Source organism: Microtus pennsylvanicus, chromosome X, assembly GCF_037038515.1.
Source record: "Microtus pennsylvanicus isolate mMicPen1 chromosome X, mMicPen1.hap1, whole genome shotgun sequence".
Taxonomy (NCBI): Eukaryota; Metazoa; Chordata; class Mammalia; order Rodentia; family Cricetidae; genus Microtus; species Microtus pennsylvanicus.
In genome coordinates this window covers 92,510,740-92,531,053 of record NC_134601.1, presented here as the reverse complement: position 1 = coordinate 92,531,053, position 20,314 = coordinate 92,510,740, and the positions used below count along the sequence as shown (strand labels likewise).

The 20,314-nt window shown below is 37.1% G+C and overlaps 1 protein-coding gene across 20 annotated transcripts in view; it reads right to left on the bottom strand.

Moving 5' to 3' along the window:
- The window catches only part of Arhgef9 (Cdc42 guanine nucleotide exchange factor 9), a 303,108-nt gene that overhangs the window by 8,077 nt on the left and 274,717 nt on the right, over positions 1-20,314 (bottom strand). For all 20 annotated transcript variants that reach the window (XM_075958749.1, XM_075958738.1, XM_075958731.1 and 17 more), the window contains 2 exons: positions 16,969-17,100; positions 6,770-7,013 (listed from right to left, as the gene is read on the bottom strand). In XM_075958749.1, the coding sequence (XP_075814864.1) occupies positions 6,770-7,013; positions 16,969-17,100 (376 nt within the window). The remainder of the gene's footprint in view (positions 1-6,769; positions 7,014-16,968; positions 17,101-20,314) is intronic.

The following is a 20,314-nucleotide window of genomic DNA, read 5'->3' as shown; positions in this document are numbered from 1 at the left end:
AATGAATACTTGAAAAATAAAGGTTTCAGAAGGAAGAAAAAAAGTAACAAAGAACAAAATTTTTTACTGAGTAAAAAGACCACATGTTTGCTGAGATAGTCAAAGGTCTTCTATGATCCAGGCACTCAGACATGACAATGTTGACTAATGGCTGAAATTCCTAAATTTAAAGGATAAAGCAAACAATCTTTCATACTCTAAGGAGGAAATGGCAACTTGGTTACAACATTATCACTGGAATTCTTCTCTGTGGGCTGGTATACAGCCCAGCTTTAGAAACACTTGCCAACCAAGTAGGAGACACCCTGGGTTCCAACTCCAGCACGGCCAAAGAAAGTTCATATAAAACACTGTGAGTAATAGCAGTCTGAAAAAATACAGAACCCATAGGTCAAATCACATTATAAACATTTTCCCCTCAAAACCTGAGCATTTTATACAGAAATATAAAATGCAGGATTTAACTCAAAGAAAGTTTACTCAGAAAATAATATTTTCAGTTAAAAAAAATAGATCAACCAAAACATACACAATGGACTAACAAGAGAGGCTGGGGTAAAAAAGGGAAGAAAAGAGGTTACAAGGGCAGTATGATCACTATACAACACATTCTTGAAAATGCCCTTCTGTATCATAATACCATATATAATGAATATATATAAATAAAATCAAAGATATAGAAAATCTAAAATTAATTCTTAAAAAAATTATAAAAACATATAAAAATCCCCCCAAAAGTTCCTTCAAAAAGCTAATGGTTGCTGAAAAATGTTATTTTCAAAGGACCAGTGTAGGGCGAGAAACATAAGAAATTCAAATACAGGCACCAAAACAGAACACAAGAATTAGTTCTAGCTGTTGTTTAGCATGGTAGAAAAACTACAAATCAAAACACAATACATTTAAAAATGGCTAGCAAAGTATCAGTTCCTCAACACATAAAAGTGACTGTTTGAAGAGACAGAAAGGTTCTTTGCCCTAATTTGATTACTACATGCTGTACACATGTGTCAAATTATTATAATGTACCTTATAAAAATATATCTGAGTAAATAAAAATGTTAGAAAATAAATAATATTCACTATCAAGAATGAAAAGGAGAGATAAGCACAATTACAGAACATATTATGAATATTATGAATGACATCCTAGCAAACTATTAAAATCAGTGCATAAAGGGGAAAGCAGTATAATCGGAAGGATACTAATCATGTTCTTGAAGCAGGTAAGAATAAGACTTGGGTTAAAAGAGAAAAGAGCATCCTCTCTGAATGAGGAAACAATAAAAATTCTAAGCTTTCGGGGATAGAGAGATGGCTCAGTGGTTAAGAGCACTGGCTGTTCTTCCAGAGGTCATGTTCAATTCCCAGCAACCACATGGTGGTTCATAACCATCTGTAATGAGATCTGGCGCCCTCTTCTGGCATGTGGGCACACATGAAGGCAGAATGTTGTATACATAATAAATAAATAAATAAATCTTTTAAAAAAATTCTAAGCTTTCAATTATTACTCAGTTTTAAAGAATGCCAAACAGAAACCTAAATGTATCTTGTTGGATTTAGAAGAAAGGAATTTGATGTTCATATCAAAGAATTGCCAAGAAACAATGATGAAGAAGAATCAGTATAGTCTTCACAACCAGAATAGTGAAAAAGAATAGGAATTCTAAGACAAACCTAAGTATGCGTGGACAGTTACAGTCTACAAAACTAGAAATTTGTGAGAAATAAACAGCTGACGTAGTAAATTACTGCTGGGCAATTGCCTCTTCGCCCAAATGAAAATAAGATCTGTATACTATATTCAGAGAAGAAATTTCAGATAAATTTTGTTTCTACATATTTTTTTAAAAATTCAGAAATTGTTAGGTGTTGGTAGTGTGGATATGCTTAAGCGGAATAAACTTGGGAGGCAAAAAGAAGTAATAGGTACATTTGCTAAAGTAATTACTTTTGGCAAAATAAGCACCACAAACAAACTGGAAAGTCAAACTATAAAATTGAAGAAACTATGTGAAAGTGAAAACTCACAAGACTTAACTATCTTCAATATAAAGTACATACCAATTTATATTTTCCTTTTTATCCCCCTCCACTTCTATCCTCTTCCTGCAGAAATAGGGATGGAACACAGGGTCTGATGTATGCTAGACAGGTGTTCTACTACTGAACTAACAGCAAGCCTACAAATTAAATCAATTTTTGAGAACATAATATGTAAAAGTTGGGATATATGATTTTGTAGGCATGTTTAATAAAAAAGCACTATAAAATATAAACATGTACATATATGTGACCTACATAGAGCTCAAATGTATACATTTGCTTCCTCTTCTATCTCCTCTTTAAAAATAAATACAGTCTAAAATCGGCAGGTTTTGTTTTCATTTATTACCAGTAGCCCGCACATTATAAGCAATTGCAAATCTATTTGTGACTGACAAAGTTTAGGATTTTTCAATTAAAATAAAAATAAGAACAGGTAAAGAGTATTCAGTGTTAATTTCACAAATAATTTGTCAACAAACAGCAATTACATGGCTAAGTAAAGCTCAACTTTAGTAACTGAAGTAACAAATTAAAGGAAGTAAATATTATGCAGTACTGGTGTGGATTTGAAGAAATAAGCACAAAAATCATATTGAGAGGTAGACTTTTAACTTTTCTGATACATAATGTCTAAATACATATTATGTTTATGCATCCTCATGTTCATTCATCTCACTTTAGAATGCCTACCTACAGGAATAAAAAACTGTATAATGAAATATACATGTAGATACGTTTTACAGCAATATATTTCACAGAGGAAAAGCTAGAAATAAGGGTTTGGAGAGAGAGTTCAATAGTTAAGAGCACTAGCTTCTCTTGAAGAGGTCCTGGTTTTGGTTTCCAGGATCTACATGGTGGCTCACAATAGTCTTTACCTACAGTTTCTAGAGAATTGATGCCTTCTTTTGGCCTATGCAGGCTGCAGACATGTATATGGTGCACAGATATACATGCACACAAAACACCCATAAATAAAATAAAATAATAATTACAAGTGTAAAAAAGAATAAAATAGTTGGATACACATTCTGAATGTCTATCAAAAGGAGAATGGTTGCCCCTTCTCCATATGGAGTATTATTAAAAGAGAGATATGTGCTGCTATTACAGATGTAGCAAGTTGACTAGAGTATTTTCCTTACAAATATAGGGATTGTCATGAAGGAATTTTCCAGATGTAATAAAAACCCCTAATCAGAGATATAAAAGGATAGTATCCTACATAATATGAATGAACTTGACTGAAGCTGTTAGAAGCCCTTATAAAAGAAGGCTAAGGTATCCGGTGGAAGAAATTCTACCTGTAGAATATGTTTCTTGTGATCTTCTCTCTTACTAACTTTGTCTTTTACCTGACAACTTGGTCTCTACTCATGACCTTCCATGCCTGACTGCCTTCTGTTCAGATGTAGGAAATTAGTTGTCCAACCGTTGCAATCACATAAGCCAATTCCTTATAACAAAGCTTTTCAAAGTAATCCTGGTTATGCTTCTCTACTTGAAGCTCAACTGATGTGAGGAAGTATAGAAGGTTGAATACCTAGTTAGTTTGCAAGAAAAATTTAGTTGAAAAGACCAATTGCAAAGCAATATGTAAAACACATTTTTGTAAGTGCACACATATGTGCCTGTGTATGTATGAAAGAGAGGGAGGCAGAGGGGGGAAGGAGAGAGAGAGGAAGAAAGGAGAGAAAGGAGAGAAGGCTAGAGATAGAATGCTTGGGATAAGTATGAAAAGAAACACAGCAAATTATTAATGTTCATTATCTCATAGAAGATTCTACCACTGAACCTTGGTGTTCTTGTGGGACTCCTAACAGTGGGAAGAGGGGTGCCTCTGACTCTTTTAGTGGATCTGGGGGAGAAATTAGAAGGAGTGGAGAGAGGGGGAGGCTGCAGTCAGGATGTACTGTATGACAGAAGATAAAAATTCCTAATAGTGTTTTCTTTTTTAATAAGCTAAAAGTATACCGACAAATATTCAGCTTACAACACTATCCAATAAGCTGTTCTTTGTTCACTTATTAAAAAAATCATACAAATTTCAACTATGCAATTTCTTATGAAATTGTTCATTGATATTCTAATAAAAATTAGTCACTTATTCAGGATTTATTAAATTCTGAGTAATATTAAAACAAGAGTGAGAGGAAATGCAAATAATACATTATATATTTCTCCTATGATTTAAATGCTTATCATGGCCAAGATTTATAATTAAATCTATACACAAAACAATAAAATTATGTCAAATATACATGGCAGCCATAAAGTATTAAATGGTTTGTAGAAATGCAAATAAAATGATATGAAATGAAAAATGGGTATAAAAATTGCATTTATAGAAATAGGTGTGTGAGAAAGTCAGGAATTCTCACAGTTTTATTTAAATAGAAGTAAAAAAGACTAGAGTGAAATATATCAAAACATTTACAATATTACAGTGTATGTTATTATGATTTTCACCTTTTTGTGGTTTTTTTGTTTGTTTGTTGCTCAATATTTTCTGCAATTTTCTAACTTAATGTAATCAGGCTGGGGTAAAAGTGATATAAATACATATTTAAAAACAAGACAAAGATGACACAAGCCTGTCAGAAACTAATTAACAAAAGCTTTTCATTAAGAGCAGATCTTTGAAGGCACAAGTTACTAGGGCATTGTATGGGAGATAAGGTGCTAGAGGCACAGGAAATGGCAGAGGCCTTTTAATTAATGCAGGATCTATGAACTCAGACTATCCATCGACAGGCCTGACAGCCAGTATCTCAATACCATTCTACATCATGTCTCAATGCAGTGATTGCACTTTTAAAAAAATTACTCTAATAAAACTCTGTGTTTTCAAGGTGGGCTTTAAGATACTGGAAGACAAAAATTACCCTGTCTTTCTGGCCTTCTATCTTTCACTCTGGGCCATTTCGGTCCCTATCATGGTATGATATAAGAACCCTTTTGTGCCAGAACTCAACAAGCAAGGATATTTTTCTAGAGGCAATTTCTGCAGCCTTGAACATTAGACATTTTAAGGTACAATTGTATTTGACGAAAACATGAACCAAACCAAAAAACTTTTCTAGGAATTAGAAAGGTTAATTTATCTTATTTGCTGCCTCTCCCTCAGTGCTGGGCTCATGCATTTCAGGTAAGTACTCTATCTTTGAGGACATCCCTGGCCCTTCATTTTTTTTAAAATGAATTCCCACTACAGTTCAGGTGGGCGTTCATGATGCTGCCCAAGCTGACCTTGAACTTGAATCATCCTGCTTTTACCTTTTGAGTACTGCAATTACAGGTATGAAGCATTGTATTTGACTGATATTTTTATTACAGAAATAGGACTTTGAGGAAGATATTTGGTAGTATTTAATAAGCTACAAATCTATAGCCACAAAACCACAGTCACATAAACTGTTTTAATCCAAAAAGGATGTTTTATTCTGAATCTAAATGAAATGAGTGCTCATAGTTTTTGATATTTTTGTATTTTCTCTAATTTAATTTTAAATAGTTCTAGAGTAGATGATTATGTGCAGATTGTTTTAATTATAAGTTAATATATGAAGTAACTTTACAAGAATTAAATACTACTCATATGCCTTTGTCCCAGAAACTAATACTACCACCTTAATAGAGGAGGCCTAAATAGCTTAACTCTGTTAGACATCAATTTTCACTGGTAAAATGAATGTAATTCAAGATGTGTACATGTAATTTGGCCTTCTCAGAACCCAGTATAAAAATGAAATAAACCTGTAACTTGAAAGGGTCCTAAGGTTTTGAATAAAACCAGATCACTTCTGTCTTAGTTAGGGTCTCTATTTCTGTGAAGAGACACCATGACCACAGCAGCTCTTATAAAGGAAAACATTCAATTGACATCTCAGCTTCCAATTCAGAGATTCAGTCCATTATCATCATGGTGGAGGGTACGGCAGCACACAGGCAGACATGGTGCTGACTATATGTTGATTAGAAGGCAACAAGAAGTGGAGACACTGAGACACTGGGTGGTATCTTGACCATATATGAGACCTCAAAGTCCGCCTCCACAGTGATACACTTCCTCCAACAAGGGCACACCTACTCCAACAAAGCCACACCTCCTAATAGTGCCACTTCTTCTGAGATTATGGGGGCTAATTACATTCAAACTACCACACCTTGCTTTGGCCTTCATTAGAAATTGTTTCTACTTTCTGCCTTTGAAGTTTACTGAAGGCTGGGGATGTAACTCACTAGCAGCATATTTGGCGAGCATGAACAAGGTCCTGGCATTTATTCCTGGCAACACAGACAAAGAAAGAAAGCTATCCTTCTAATTGGTATAACTCTACCAAATCTCCATCGACAAATCAGTTCATAAACATGTCCTCCTTATACACCTAAAGACAGAGAAATCTATGAATTTATGGAGGTTACAGAATAGGATTCATGACTCCTTTGTGTTTGCTTGCCAATACATATGTGTGTGATAGGAGGAGAATTGAATTTGGAACCGGATTGTGGTATAATATTTCTATCTGGAAATAGGTATTAGGTATGATCAATGTATAAACCATACCCATTGGTATTAACAAAGATAAGGAATCACCATAGTGACTTAGGTCAGTTTGCACCAAAAATCTTCCCTTTGACTCTAGAAAGAACTCAATTGTATCCCTCTATGGAAGGTTCTTCAGAATTATATTTTTTCTGCTCTCAGGTCACTTACCAATTTTTTCATCTTCCTGTACCATTTTCCTCTCTTCTCTGAAAGCTCTGAGCCAACGTATTTTCTCCTCCAGTTTCTTGGCAAAGAACAGATGAACTTCTTCTGTTTCCTTGTTATGAAGCTTGAAAGCATTTTTCATGCTGACATTAAAATCATCATCTCTGCCATCTTCAATGTCAATCACCTCATATTTATCCATGTCAATGCGGCCTTTGTAATATAGGATGTCTCTCCGGATTAGGTCCTAGGTTGGATGAAAGAGGTTATTTTGTCAGAAGTATAGGTAGAGCGGATGCCAGCAGAGGTGGCACTTGGTTACAACAGAACACAAACACTGTCATTATTCAGGAAAATAAATGGAGATCTTATAGTCTCAATACATGCACCGAGATGACCAGCTGGACACTGACAAGTTGGTTTAAGTAGATGCTCTACGAGATGACTCGCATTCAAAGACTGTTTCAAACCCCAGCACAAATCACTGGAATGCAAACGGCTTATAAGCAGTAGAAAGTAGTATGCAACAAAAGCACTACTAGGAAAGAATTTTTCATCTTCCAAGAACTTGGCATAATTACCGGAAGCATAAAATGAACTTGCTGGGATGTGCTGAAAATCTCAAGCAGGATACTGAGAATAAAGTTTTAAGTGAAAGTACAGTGGTGAGAGTTACTAGAAGGTCATAGACTGTTGGGATAGAAAGAGTTAACTGTAGTGTTTTAATATTTAGTGTTTTTGGACAAGAGTTAGTCTCACAGGAAACTTGGCTAAAAGAGGGCAAAAAAAGTACATATATCAACACAGATGAATCTCATGATCAAATACAGTGTTCTCTATCTTTTGTTTTACTCATCTATATAGAAGTAGATCAATCCTAATTCTAGTCAATGAGACACTCACCCTAAGTCTGTACATAGTGCTCTTACTTCTCTACTTACTTGTTTGCATTTTAATGACATATTAAGTATTGGTGAGCCTTCCATTCTATGCAAAGCTAAGACCCCCAAAACACTGTCATTAGAAACCTCATGTTCATCATTGACTTCATTTACCCTCCATGTAAACTGACTTTTATTTTTCCACAATCAATATATAAAACAATGCTATATATTTTAGAGACATAGTTAAATAACAAACTTCTAAGGACATATGACAATGACATATAGCAAATTCAAGAGTAGAGGAGAAAATGGAAGAAGTGAGTCAGAAATGGAAAGGAACATGTCCTACTTTGCTTTCTATTGCTGGGATGCACACCATAACCAAAAGTAGCATGGGGACGAAAGGGCTTCTTTGGCTTATAGGCTATCATCAAGGAAAGTTAGGACAGGAGCTCAAGGCAGGAACCCGGAGGCAGAAACTCAAGCAGAGACCATGGAAGAATGCTGCCTTACTGGCTTGCTCCTCATGCTTTGCTCACCTACCTTTCTTGTCCAACCCAGGCCCACTTGCCCAGAGATTGCATTGCTCACAGTGCTTTGCACATTTCTTTGCCCACTGAAGTTTCCCTCTTCAGATGATTCTAGCTTGTGTCATTTGAAATATCTACATAGCACAGTAGTAAATTAATTAAGGGTCTTACCCAGCTATGGACACTAAATACTACAATACTGACATATTAGGCAAACTATGTCTATTTGCACAATGGTATGACAGTTTAGGGGTTAACAAACGGCATTCTGATTAGATATGCAGAATGCCCACATGGAAGGAAATATATGCTAGGTATTGAAAACCTGATTTTGAATTATTCTCAACAGATTTGTCAATCTCAAATCCTTAGGCTTGAAAATGCAGGTACTATTTAGCTGTTTTGCAGCCAATAACCATCACATAGTTCTTTTTGCTGCTATAATTATCATGCCTACAAATAAAGTGAGAATACATATAGGTTCTGATCAACTGGGTACCCCTGCCATTAGGCTCTGACAGATCTCTTGGGTATGTGTAAAACGAAGATCCCAGGAGAGACGGAGGCCAGTTGCACAGAGAAGGCTAATAGTTTTCAGGCCTGTTTCAACCACGTCTGAGGTACACAAGCTTAGTCCTGGCCCAAAGAATGGAGTGACTCCCATGAAGGGATTTCAAATTCTCAGGAACATTTTGGGAGCTACATGCTCAAAAACTGAGCACTGTCAGGCAAACTGAAATAGGTGAAAGGAGAATGATATGGGAGAGTGTATGGATGTAAAGTTTGAATTCTCCCGTACAGTTGATCACATGGCATATACACACCTGGAAAGACGGATCTGGACGGCACACTGCATAATGGCTGTCTTACAACCACAACTTCCTGGTTCTTAACCTTTGTACAAACAATTACTTCTCCCCTCTACCAAACTTGTGCTTCACAATCATTTTCAATTTTAAGTGCCTTTGGCAGTTTCCTAAAATTTAAGTGTGTGCCTGATCATCGGACTCCTTTTACCAGCATTAATCATAATATCTTAATGTTTATATATTTATGTATGACAAAGGAACAAGGAAATATTCTATGTCTTTAGCAGAAGAACAGGGATTAGAATGACGTATTGCTAAAACTCTCTGTGTTAATTTTTTCTCTCTGTGGCTGATAGAGGGCTCAATATGAGTTTTCAGGCATCAGATTAGTGATAATCTAAGTATAGGGATATGATAGAAATGATTAGGAATCCTCTACAGCCTCAGGAAGTCCAACCAGAATGGGTAGCCAAGGCCACGAAACAACATGGGGCAGTGGAAAGAATATGAATAAATACAAGTATCTAAATTTGAGTTCTAGATGTCTAACTTGCCTTGGGCAAGTCAGTTAGCTTCTCTCGGTCTCAATTATTGCAACTGTAAAATTAGAAAAGTTAGCCTTATATTAAATAACTGCAAAGCTCCAACCCTCTGAGGCCGGCCTAGTCCAGTTAATGTAGCCTTGCACTTTTGTGCTCCTTTAAAATCATTTTTTTTATTTTTTTATTTTTTTTGGTTTTTCGAGACAGGGTTTCTCTGTGGTTTTGGAGCCTGTCCTGGAACAAGCTCTTGTAGACCAGGCTGGTCTCAAACTCACAGAGATCCGCCTGCCTCTGCCTCCCGAGTGCTGGGATTAAAGGCGTGCGCCACCACCGCCCGGCCATTTTTTTTTATAAACCCTCCAATTTTACTGACTCTTGCAACTTAAACTGTCCAAGCAAGTCAAATTTAAAGAAAAGACAAATTCCAATATTTTTTAATTTATATTGCCACTGATTCTAGAAATTTAACATGCATTTAGGGTAGGAAAGTACTTGCTAACGCACTCATACAAACCACAGATCTACTTGGGCTCACTCTAATGTATCCTTTTCTTCCCAGTCAGCTCTATTTCAGTCCTTCTAGCCTTCATTGTCAAAGTCACAAAATCTTCCCCAAAGAAATGTTCTCTGATTAGACATTCTAGCTGTTGTGGCTCCCGTTGTATAAATTCTAATACTAACTATGAAGGCTCTTAAATGCTACTCATTTGGCATTTAACCATCATGCCAATTACAGCATTTAGTTTTGTTTGTTCATTTAGATTGTGCTCATCACTCTGTCTTTTTTGAACTTGCTTCACTCACAGATTGTCCATAGAAAGGCAGTTTCTGAGGTTTCTTGGGCCTTCGGAAACAGCAAGACAAATTCATTCTGAGTCCTAGGTGCTTGTGGTACTGTTCGTATTACATGGATTAATGCCTCCCAAGTGGCGTGGTGATAATATGCCCCAAATAGATACTATTTGGATCACAGTTTCCCTGTCTAGTAGAATTTACTGTTTCTAACAGGATACCAGCTTTTCTCAGTTGCCCAAGTCATGGGACATAGAGAGCTCCAGAATTGTTTTTATAGCTGTTAGAAACCAAGCTCCCAGACACAGCCTGTGGCTCCAGCAAGGACTACCCTAATCCCTGCCATTACATAATTCAAACAGCTCACAGATATTTCAACTTGATCCCACTAGGTAATCCTAGGATTTAGCAAGACTTCATAGGACATTTTGTACAAATGACAGATGCTACAATCTGGAATATAAAGCTGTTCAGGATTATAGCCTGCCTTACTTATTTATCAGTAAGTTTGTCTCTACTGTTTTAGAGAGGGTCCTGTCTATGCTTCCCCAGCCTAGAACCTTCCTGTTTTCTATCCAGATCTTGGGCAATGCATGTGGACAAGGCTGAGCTTGTGTTGTCACTATGATATTCCAACATGTACAGCACATCCGTAGCAGTCGAAACCAAAGTAACAATGGCATCAGCCAGCAGTGATTACTTGAACAGCATATACTCTGTGCCAACTGCTGTCCTAATGACTTTGCATTTGTCAACTGCAATATTGCTGATAAAGTGCTACAAGGTAGGAAGCTGCATTGGATGAGGAACTTTAGATAGAGAACCCCTGCTGAATTTAATTAAGATTAAAGGGTGGAGCTAGGCTTTGGGTCCACACATCCGGCTCTGAAATCTGGGCCTTTTATTGAGAAATGTATTACATATTGCTTTAGAATTAAAATTGCTAAGTAAATGCTTAGCAACATGACATATTCTGTAATTGTATTAATTGCGAACATTTAGTAAATAGAATGTGCCAACAATTATTATCTGCACCGCCTCATTTGAATTTCATGACTTCCTTTGGATGTCTATTTTTTTTCAAATGAGGAATAATTATAAGCAGAGAAAACTTATTTAAATTCAGACAGCTCATTGGAGAAAAATAATGAGTATTCGGCAATCTGCCTGTATTAGACATGCTTTTAACACCATACTTCACTGCTTCCTGCTAGCTATTATGGTTTCCCTCTAGCACCTTTCTGAACTGTGTTCTATTACTAGTTCAGTTGGACAGTGGAGAATATAGATTAAAATAGATGAATGAGAAGAAGATAAATAAAAGAAAAATAGATTAAAAAGTACTGGCTAACATTGGACTTGATTGGTAAGAAGTGAATAGAGTCTAGTATCAATTTTTCTGGTTCAAACTCCCTTATCTATCTTATATCTATATTGTCCCTGTTTCTTTCCTTAAGATAGATTTATGTATGTGTATAGGCGTGTGCCTGAATTTATTTATTTGAAACATATGAGGGCATGTGAATGTGGACACCAGAAGAGGACACTGAATTCCTTGGAAGTAGAGTTATAGGTATTTGTGAGCCACCATGTGGGTATCTGAACTGAACCCCAGGTCTTCCACAGAGCACTGAGCGCTCTTAACTACTGAGTCACCCCTCCACCTCCCCATCCCTCCTGCTTATTGCTACTTTTGTATTTGAGTTGTTTCAAATGGCTCATGCTGCAATTCTGTCCTTTCAGTACAAGAAGAAATATCTAAATGCACACAAACTTCCCCGAACAAAAGTCCTCTGTCCAGCACCATTACATGTAATTTAGTTCTTATCCCTCGGAATATTGTGAAAGCAACATAAATGCAGTACAGTTATGATAGCGGACAATGGACCACGGCGGCACAAGCACAAGTAAGAACAGTGAATGCAGATAAAAGGTTGCTTGGGACGATAATGGGCATGTAGGAAAATTGGTGGATAATGGGATAAAGAGGTCTGTTCTTTTCCACAGTAAACAGTGGAAAGGGAGAACAAAAAGCAAAATACGGCGAATTTTTTCTAAAACATCAAAATAATTTCAAAATAATGATATCTTGGAGAAAACAGCAAAACATGTACAAAACTAAACTAATAGAGTTGCAGAGGCAGCCAGTGCACAGGATAAGAGGAAAGAGAACAAAAGGGTCTTACCATTTAAAAAAAATGACAAGGAAAGAAAAGGAACAGAAATTAAAGGAGCTACTGGTGTCTTTCATGTGTATTATAACTGCTATTTTAAAAGTACCCTGCTTTATGCTTTCCTCTACAAAACAAACTCCAAGCTGTACAAGCTGTTCGAACTCTTCTGAGTGCTTTATTCAATCCCAACTCCCAGAGTGCAAAACAGGCGAGGTTTTGTTTAACTGGCTTCATGTTAAAGAAACTGAAAGAGTCAGACAGAAGTTTAGTAGGTGGACATTAGTTGCTGAATTTTGAAGAGTAGATTGAATATTTAAATGTTTCCTGTGTTACCTGTAGCAGATAATTATTCAGTCCAGAGTTGGGTAAATCTACTGATGGGGACTTCACCAACTTACAATATTATGCCTTTTGTTGAAAGTAGGGGTTGAACAAGCTTCACATGCATCTGCACCTGTCCTGTCCCTCAACTGCCACTACATATGCATTGATCTCATTTATTCTTCATAACAATCCTGTTGATTGTTTGCCCTGCGTTAGGGATGATATAATGAAGGTGCATGAAATAGTTACTTGCTTGCTTGAAATAACAGGCATGCTAAAACCAGGATTTAAGAGCAGAACCATTTGACGTTATCTATCCCTCCATGTTTCTTCTCTCTACAAGGAAATTGTGAGAAAATTTAAAGTGGCAGCGAAAGAAATTATTCTTGGGGCTGGGAATTTGACTCAACTTGGTAGAGTATACACCAAGTCCTTGGTTTGATCACTGGCACTGAAAGGTGGCACATGCCAGCAATCTCAGTGTAGAAGCAAGAGAGATCAGAAGTTTGAACTTACATTCTGATACATAGTGAGCCCTAGGACATGCTGAGGTGCAGAAGACCCTGTCTCAAATTAAATCAAACAAGTGACTCCCACCCTGAAATACAGATTCTCTCTGTGAATTTCAGTCTTATCCTCCAGTTCCAGAATAATACAAATAGAGTTCTTATCAAAACATCTTAACTTGTTCTTAGAAACAAATACTAAGCCTGCAGGATTAATTAATCTTGTCCTAAATATTTAGACTACTTAATAATCAATTACAAAATTTGGACAAGCTTAATGGCAATAGTGACACAGAAGTTGCTTGTTTACAACCTTGAGACAGTTGACTAGTTTTAGTCCCTGGCTGGAGAATGCAGCTCAGTGGTGGACAACTTGCCTTACAAGTGCAAATTCTTGGGTCAATATCTATCCTGAGAAATGAAAAAAATGAAGGTTAATCCCTAGTTTCATTATTTATCAGCCATGATAAATACATAATTATCTTGTATTTCAATTTCATATATCATTAACATGTGAATAATCACAGTATTTCCCTAACAAATTTTTCATGAATACTGAATTAATGAATTTAAAGTTATTTAAATAGAATCATAGAGGCATTCAAATAATGCCAATTTATCACTACCTTTTATTAATTATATTTTCCACAATATAGTTTTCTGTTCTGAATACTGGTCTATTTGCCTATCTATATGTTTGTCACATATTTCATTAGTATTTATAGTATTGCCAAGATTTCCTAAAGCAACTCCACCAGACACATCTGAGCATTATTTCAGTGCATAAAAGTGTACATTTTTCTCTTACGTTATACTAAATTTTGTTAGATTACAGGTCCCATGAAGGTAGATGTGACTGTCACAGAGTATGCACTCAAAATAAAAATTCAGAGCCGTGAGATACTTTATTGCAACCTCACATCCTTTGGGCTTCAATTCCTCTTGGTTAAGGACTTTCTGTTTCTCAGTTACCATTAAGCCTTTAGTCTCATGAAAAATCTTATTAGACTATTAGCTATTTTTCTTCCTTTATTTTTAATACCATTCAAGTACTTAGAAATATTTAATATTATCTTGAATAATTTTAAACTAACCCTCCAGGATTTATGAAATTATTTGTGTTATTCCTGTTAAGTATCACATTACTGAAGGACTCCTTTTAAATAGGAGCTTATCATCAGAAAGAATAATGTAGCCATATTCAATTATTTAATTGTTGATTAGCCCATTCTTTCTTTATGAAAAAAATAACTGAGCTTTAGGGCATCCATTTAAATTGTGTTCCAGAGGTGAATCACGTGAGATGAATCCTTACTCAACTCAACCCACTCTTAGCCTTGTCCATCTTCCCCTTTGTCAAAGGTTATCTTCAACTCCACAAAGGTGTGCCACCCCACCGCCACCCCAAGTACTACTCTTTTGCAGTAATGGTAAGAACAATTTGGCAGACATAATACTTTGCTCTTTTGCATACCTTCTTTCTACCCCATTCTTATTTTCGATTTACCTCCTATTTGATAAATAGAAAGTAGAAAGATTTATTGCACATCACATGGAAATCCTCAACCATGGACAAACATCAGATACTTTTCATGGCCTTTCTTAACAAGGCTGTAGCTTTCCAACCCTGGGAAGGCAGTGTAAGAACATCCAAGTATGTGGAGTAAACAGTCTTGAACTCTAGGCTGGCTTTTGTTCTGGAGAGAAAGCCATGACCTCACGAAAACAAGAAAACTCTCATCTGAGAGAAGCTATGCCTTTATCAAGATGTCCATTGTCTTTGCCATCCTGTTGTTTGCTTTTTCCCAAACTCCTAACGTGGCTGCTCTGAATCCAGAAGCCCTCCCTTAATTTCTGCTGTTTTTTAAATCATTATCTTTCCAACTAGTTGTCCTAGAATTGACACACCACTTCATCTTGGTGTTTTGCTGCCCCTTCATTCCTAAATAGAGCATATTGTTCCATCTTTTTTTCTTTCCCTTTATCCTTAGGCTCTGCTTTACTCTTGTGTATCTGCCTCCTTAGCCACTGCTTTTCAGAGGCCAGTTTCACATTTTACTTAAAGCAACTGCATCTTTCAGGGACAGATGCAAAAATCAAGAAGCATGGGCAGGTAGTGTGGAACCCTGAAATAAAACAGACTCCTAGTTTCTCTGTCTCTCTCTCCCCTCTCTTTCTTTCTCTCTCCTCTTTCTCCTCCACCAAGCTCCCCCACTCTCTCAGTCTCTCCTTCTCCCTTTCCCTTCACCTCTCTCCCCCTCTCTCTAATTGTTTTAAGCAAGAACATACATTAGTGGGAAGAAGGGACATATGCCTGTTGGTGACATAGCTAATAAACTAAGAGCTTCCTTGTTGTTTTTACTAACCTTCAGAAATTCTGACTCCTGGTTCGTATGAAAGTTCTGCTAGGAGCTGGGGGAGCTAAGAAGAGACATTGGTGTTTTGCTGAGTCTCAGATTCATAGGTTTCTCTCGCAGGGTCAGATCCAGTCTGAAATAACTACCTTAATCCACTAGCAGGTTACTGGTTCCAGATCTGGTATTCTGAGCTTATCGACAAACACCAAGGCAGTTTGAATCTCAGCTCGATTTACTCTCTCAGCTGATTGTGAAAGGCAAACACTTAACGATTTAATGTCGAACACACTACACACATGCATACCCACAGAGAGCAAGGGACATAAACCAGATGTCTGCTTAGTGTTTTACTTGGAATGTCATGATTTGGCACCACTCTTTAAGGACATTAGCTACTGGGTAAGGAAGATCACAAATGTAAAAACGAGGTATTATGTAATAAAGAAAAAGCCAAGAATGTGAACAAATTTTGAAAGTCACTCTGAGTACTCTTGATTTCTCCCTCATTTTCTCACTTTGTGTGATTCAAAATTCTTTCCAGCCAAATCTTACTGACAAAGCTGGGTTGTGCCTCCTGTCATGAAAGAAGAAACAATATCCCATTAGGAACCCTCAGAAAAGATTATGTGGGGAACATATGCTATCCCTCTATCAAAGAGAAGTGGCTAAGAAGCCAATATTCACGGAGGTATCCAAGGATCAGTAACGAGTACAGGATGTCTCTTCAAAAGGATTACAGGGATAGGATATCCAGCAATAGCATGAGTGAGAATTTTTGGGGCAACTGATGCTACCCTTGTATAGGAAATGGATAGAGGTATGAAGAAAACTCTTGTACCACAGATGACCTAATTGTTTGAATGACAAGTTGTCCCCTTGTTGGTTCCAAGGATAGGAAGTGGGCAGGAGGCTCCATTAAAGTGGAAATTGGGAAAGGTACTCTTGGAAGCTATTCTTTGCTAAGTCGGATTACAAATACAATATTCTTCAACACTGGCCCAAATTTGCTGGTTATCTGCTGTGGGTGCAAGAGGCTCAGAAGGAATACCACAAGAGTTATGAGGGAAAACAGAATTGCTATTGGGATAAAAATGAGTTAACCTCAGCATTTCACTGTTGCTTATGATCTTCATGCCACGCCAGCACTTCTGATATAGAGCTGCTGCCAATTTCCTCTGGCAGTTTTTGCCTATTTCTTTAAAAACCTAGGGGTAATGAAAGAGAAGGAGCTTATCATACTCCCGAGGTTCTCATCTCTCTTAGAAAAAAAGAGGTTAAGTTTACCTTCTTGCAGAGGACCATCTGGTGGTCGAATAGGAAGAAGACTCTCTGCTGGTTACGGCCATAGGGCTGATAGATCCAGGCCATCTCTCCAGTGTAGATCAGCTCCGAGCTCCTGTCTAAGATGTCCTCTCCCTAGGAAGGATATGTGATGGTGAGAGAGAGCCAGGTAGTAGAGCTGGTACAATTCCTTACACAGAGATACCCAACTGTGAGCATAGACTGGATGGGAGGTTAGCCAAAAAGACGTTGTGGCGATGGAGGAAAAGAGAGAGACTTCTGGGTTCCCTTAAAAAGTTTACAATTCTGTAAGTGAGAAGATTCATATTCTTATTTACTGTGGGGTTAAATAAGACCCATCCCTTAGTCAGATAGCCACCCATCTCCTCCATACTTCCCTCTTTTCCTCCCGCATTCTTATTTATTCTGAACTTAAATGAGACCCAAGCAGGCAGGCAGGCATTTTTTTTATCTTTTATTAATCTCTTTACTGTTCCAGTCTCTCAATTCCTATCTGTCCTCTCACTTACTTCAAGAGTATGCCCGAAAATGTAGTCAAAAATTTTCTATTATCCATATAAAAATGAAATCAGAAAGATATTTTATGATCAAATCAGAAAGTTTACTACACATGCTTCAGCCTATATGAAGATGGAAGAAATAAGCAGTGTCTCAGGGAAGAGAACTCACCATTCCAGAAGATGTGTATGGGTCAAATATTATGCTACTTACTTTTTACTCTATCTCATCTGGACCTCACAAAAGTTCTGCCAGATAAACCATCTTGGTCCCATTTTACATCTTCAAGTACCAAGAGGTGAAGGAATAGGACAAGATCATGAAGTTTGTTAGCTGCAGATACTCTGATACTAATCTCTGATTTGAGAGAGCACCTTTACTCTTCCCCATAAATTATATTGCTTCTAGCATCGAAAGTATCTAGATGTCCAGTTTCTTCCTCTCCCTAGGTCTGTTTTACCAGCTGTTATATGAGGTGGATAAGCATAATATCTAGAGCACCAGCTTTGGGACCTTTACAGTTAAATGTATACCATAAGTTCAAGGTTTGATTAAAGATGGAAATCCCTATACTTCCAAAATAGTCAGAAGCAAATAGCTCTGGCAGAATAATATGCTAAAAAGAGTGACATCAGGAAACAGTATTCTTAATTGCACCATTTTCTCTAGTCTGAGAGATTGGAAAGAAAAGATCTCAGTGGATTATTTTCTAATAACAAAACCTGAAAGCAGCTCAAAAAATACCATTTTGACTCTACCATCCAAATTGAGTTACAAGAGTATCTAAGATAAAGGTAAACAAACAATCCTTCTTGAGTTGACATACTAGCATTGGGCCTTTGAATGCATAGGGCTGGGTCAGGCCTCTCCTCAGAGTTGACCTTTCCTGATACAAGAGAGGAAGATGTACCACAACCTACTTGGAGTATGATAAAGTGAAGAATGCATAAAAGTTGGCTATATAATACAAGTTGATGACAAACATGACTTTTTTTGAGGCAGGGTCTTACTATGTAGTCCAGGAAAGCCTGGAACTTGCTATATAGCTCATGGTGATCTTGAACTTGCAACCCTCCACTTGAAGCTTCCCAAGTACTGGGGATATAGGTATAAGCCACCATGCCCAGATTACAGGATGACTTTTACAGTTACAACTTGGTGAACTGAGGATGATCAGACCTAGGGGGATACTCAACATTTCCTTAGGCAGAGGCATACTAACCCTATTTTAAATAGTTGCTGCATATAAAACCAAGTTTAAAAAATGTTGAGAAAAAAACAAACTTCTATGCTCACTAAGCTAACTAACCTTGAACAACTAACATATTTTCATTGTGTCTCAATTTCTTCATTAATTTTTTTTTTCAGTTTTCTGAGACAGGGTTTCTCTGTGTAGCCCTTGCTGCCCTGGAACTTGCTCTGTAGACCAGGCTGGCCCCAAACTCAGAGACCTGCCTGTCTCTATCTCCTGAGAGCTGGGATTAAAGACATGCATCCCCACTGCCTGGTTCTTTCTTCATTCTTTCTGGAATATACCATTACAAATTTGTTTAGATGTTGTGAAGAATACTTAAATTAACATAAGTAAGTACTTACTTAGGAATATAAGCACTGCATTGTAAACTTTACATATTTTATTTTCATCTTGGGTATTTTTGGGTGTCCCAGGTACTAAGACATATTTTCTGTCTTCTACTAATATAATGAACTGATAAAGGACGAGCTGTGATTCTGCTCAAAATCGTAAGTCAGAGAGACTGGAAGTAATTTCTCCAAAGAAGCAGAACAAAGTTCAGAATCCCTCCAAAACCCATGTGCCTAACTAAAAGACTTCACTTGAATGAAGTGCCTAGCAGAAAATCGGCTACAGCAGATTAGTTAGGTGAGGCCGTTTCACTGTCTTGTGTCCAGTGCTGTTACTAACTCGCTCTATCCCTGGGAAGCAGTTTAAGCAGTTACTGTTTGGTCTACTCCACATGCTGGTTTCATTCTTGTCTCTCCAGCTTCACTTATACATCTCTTTATCTTGCACCACAGAGCACACTCCATTCCCACTGCCTCTAAGGGTGTCTGCCTTCTTCCAGCATTTACCACAAACTGCTCACTTTCCTAGGAATCTGTCTGCCTACTCCAGATGAACAGGGCCATGTCTGATTCATCTCAGATTCTATAATGGCTGGCAAGGGCAAGGAAAGAGGGGCTGTTCAAAGGCAAGTCTCCTAAAGTCACATATCAAATCCTCCAGTGTCTTCCATCCAAACTGGAAACAAAGTACTTAGATGAAAACAGAAGCTGATCTCCAATTGTTCCTATACAATTTTCTGCTTTTTCCCTAGCTACACTGGCCACTCTCTTTTTTCTTAGAATATACAGTCTCATATTTCATGGTCTTTGTTACAGTTCTTCCTTCTACCTGAAATGCTCCGCCACAAAATGTCACATGATTTTCTTCTTCATCTTCTTTGGGTCTTTTCTCAAATGCTATCCCCTTTTTGTCATTTCTCCATCATTCTAGCCTATTAAAATATTTTATTTTCTCCATAACATGCTTATGTGTTGCTTTTCTTCTCTAATGAAACATAAATTACAGAAACTTTGCTCTACCACACATTTCTAGAATACAGAATAGAGCCTGATAGAGAGTAAGCATTCAATAAATGACCTGCAAGGAATCATCAAAGGTTAATAAATGAGTAGTGGCCATTAAACCCTACCCAGAGCTTTCTTATCAGGTTTTCATATTTTTTGCAGCCAACGTCTCAAGGAGTAGGCTTTATTTAATTTTAATTAATTATAACTTAACCCATTTTGTTCAGCCTTACTTTATCCT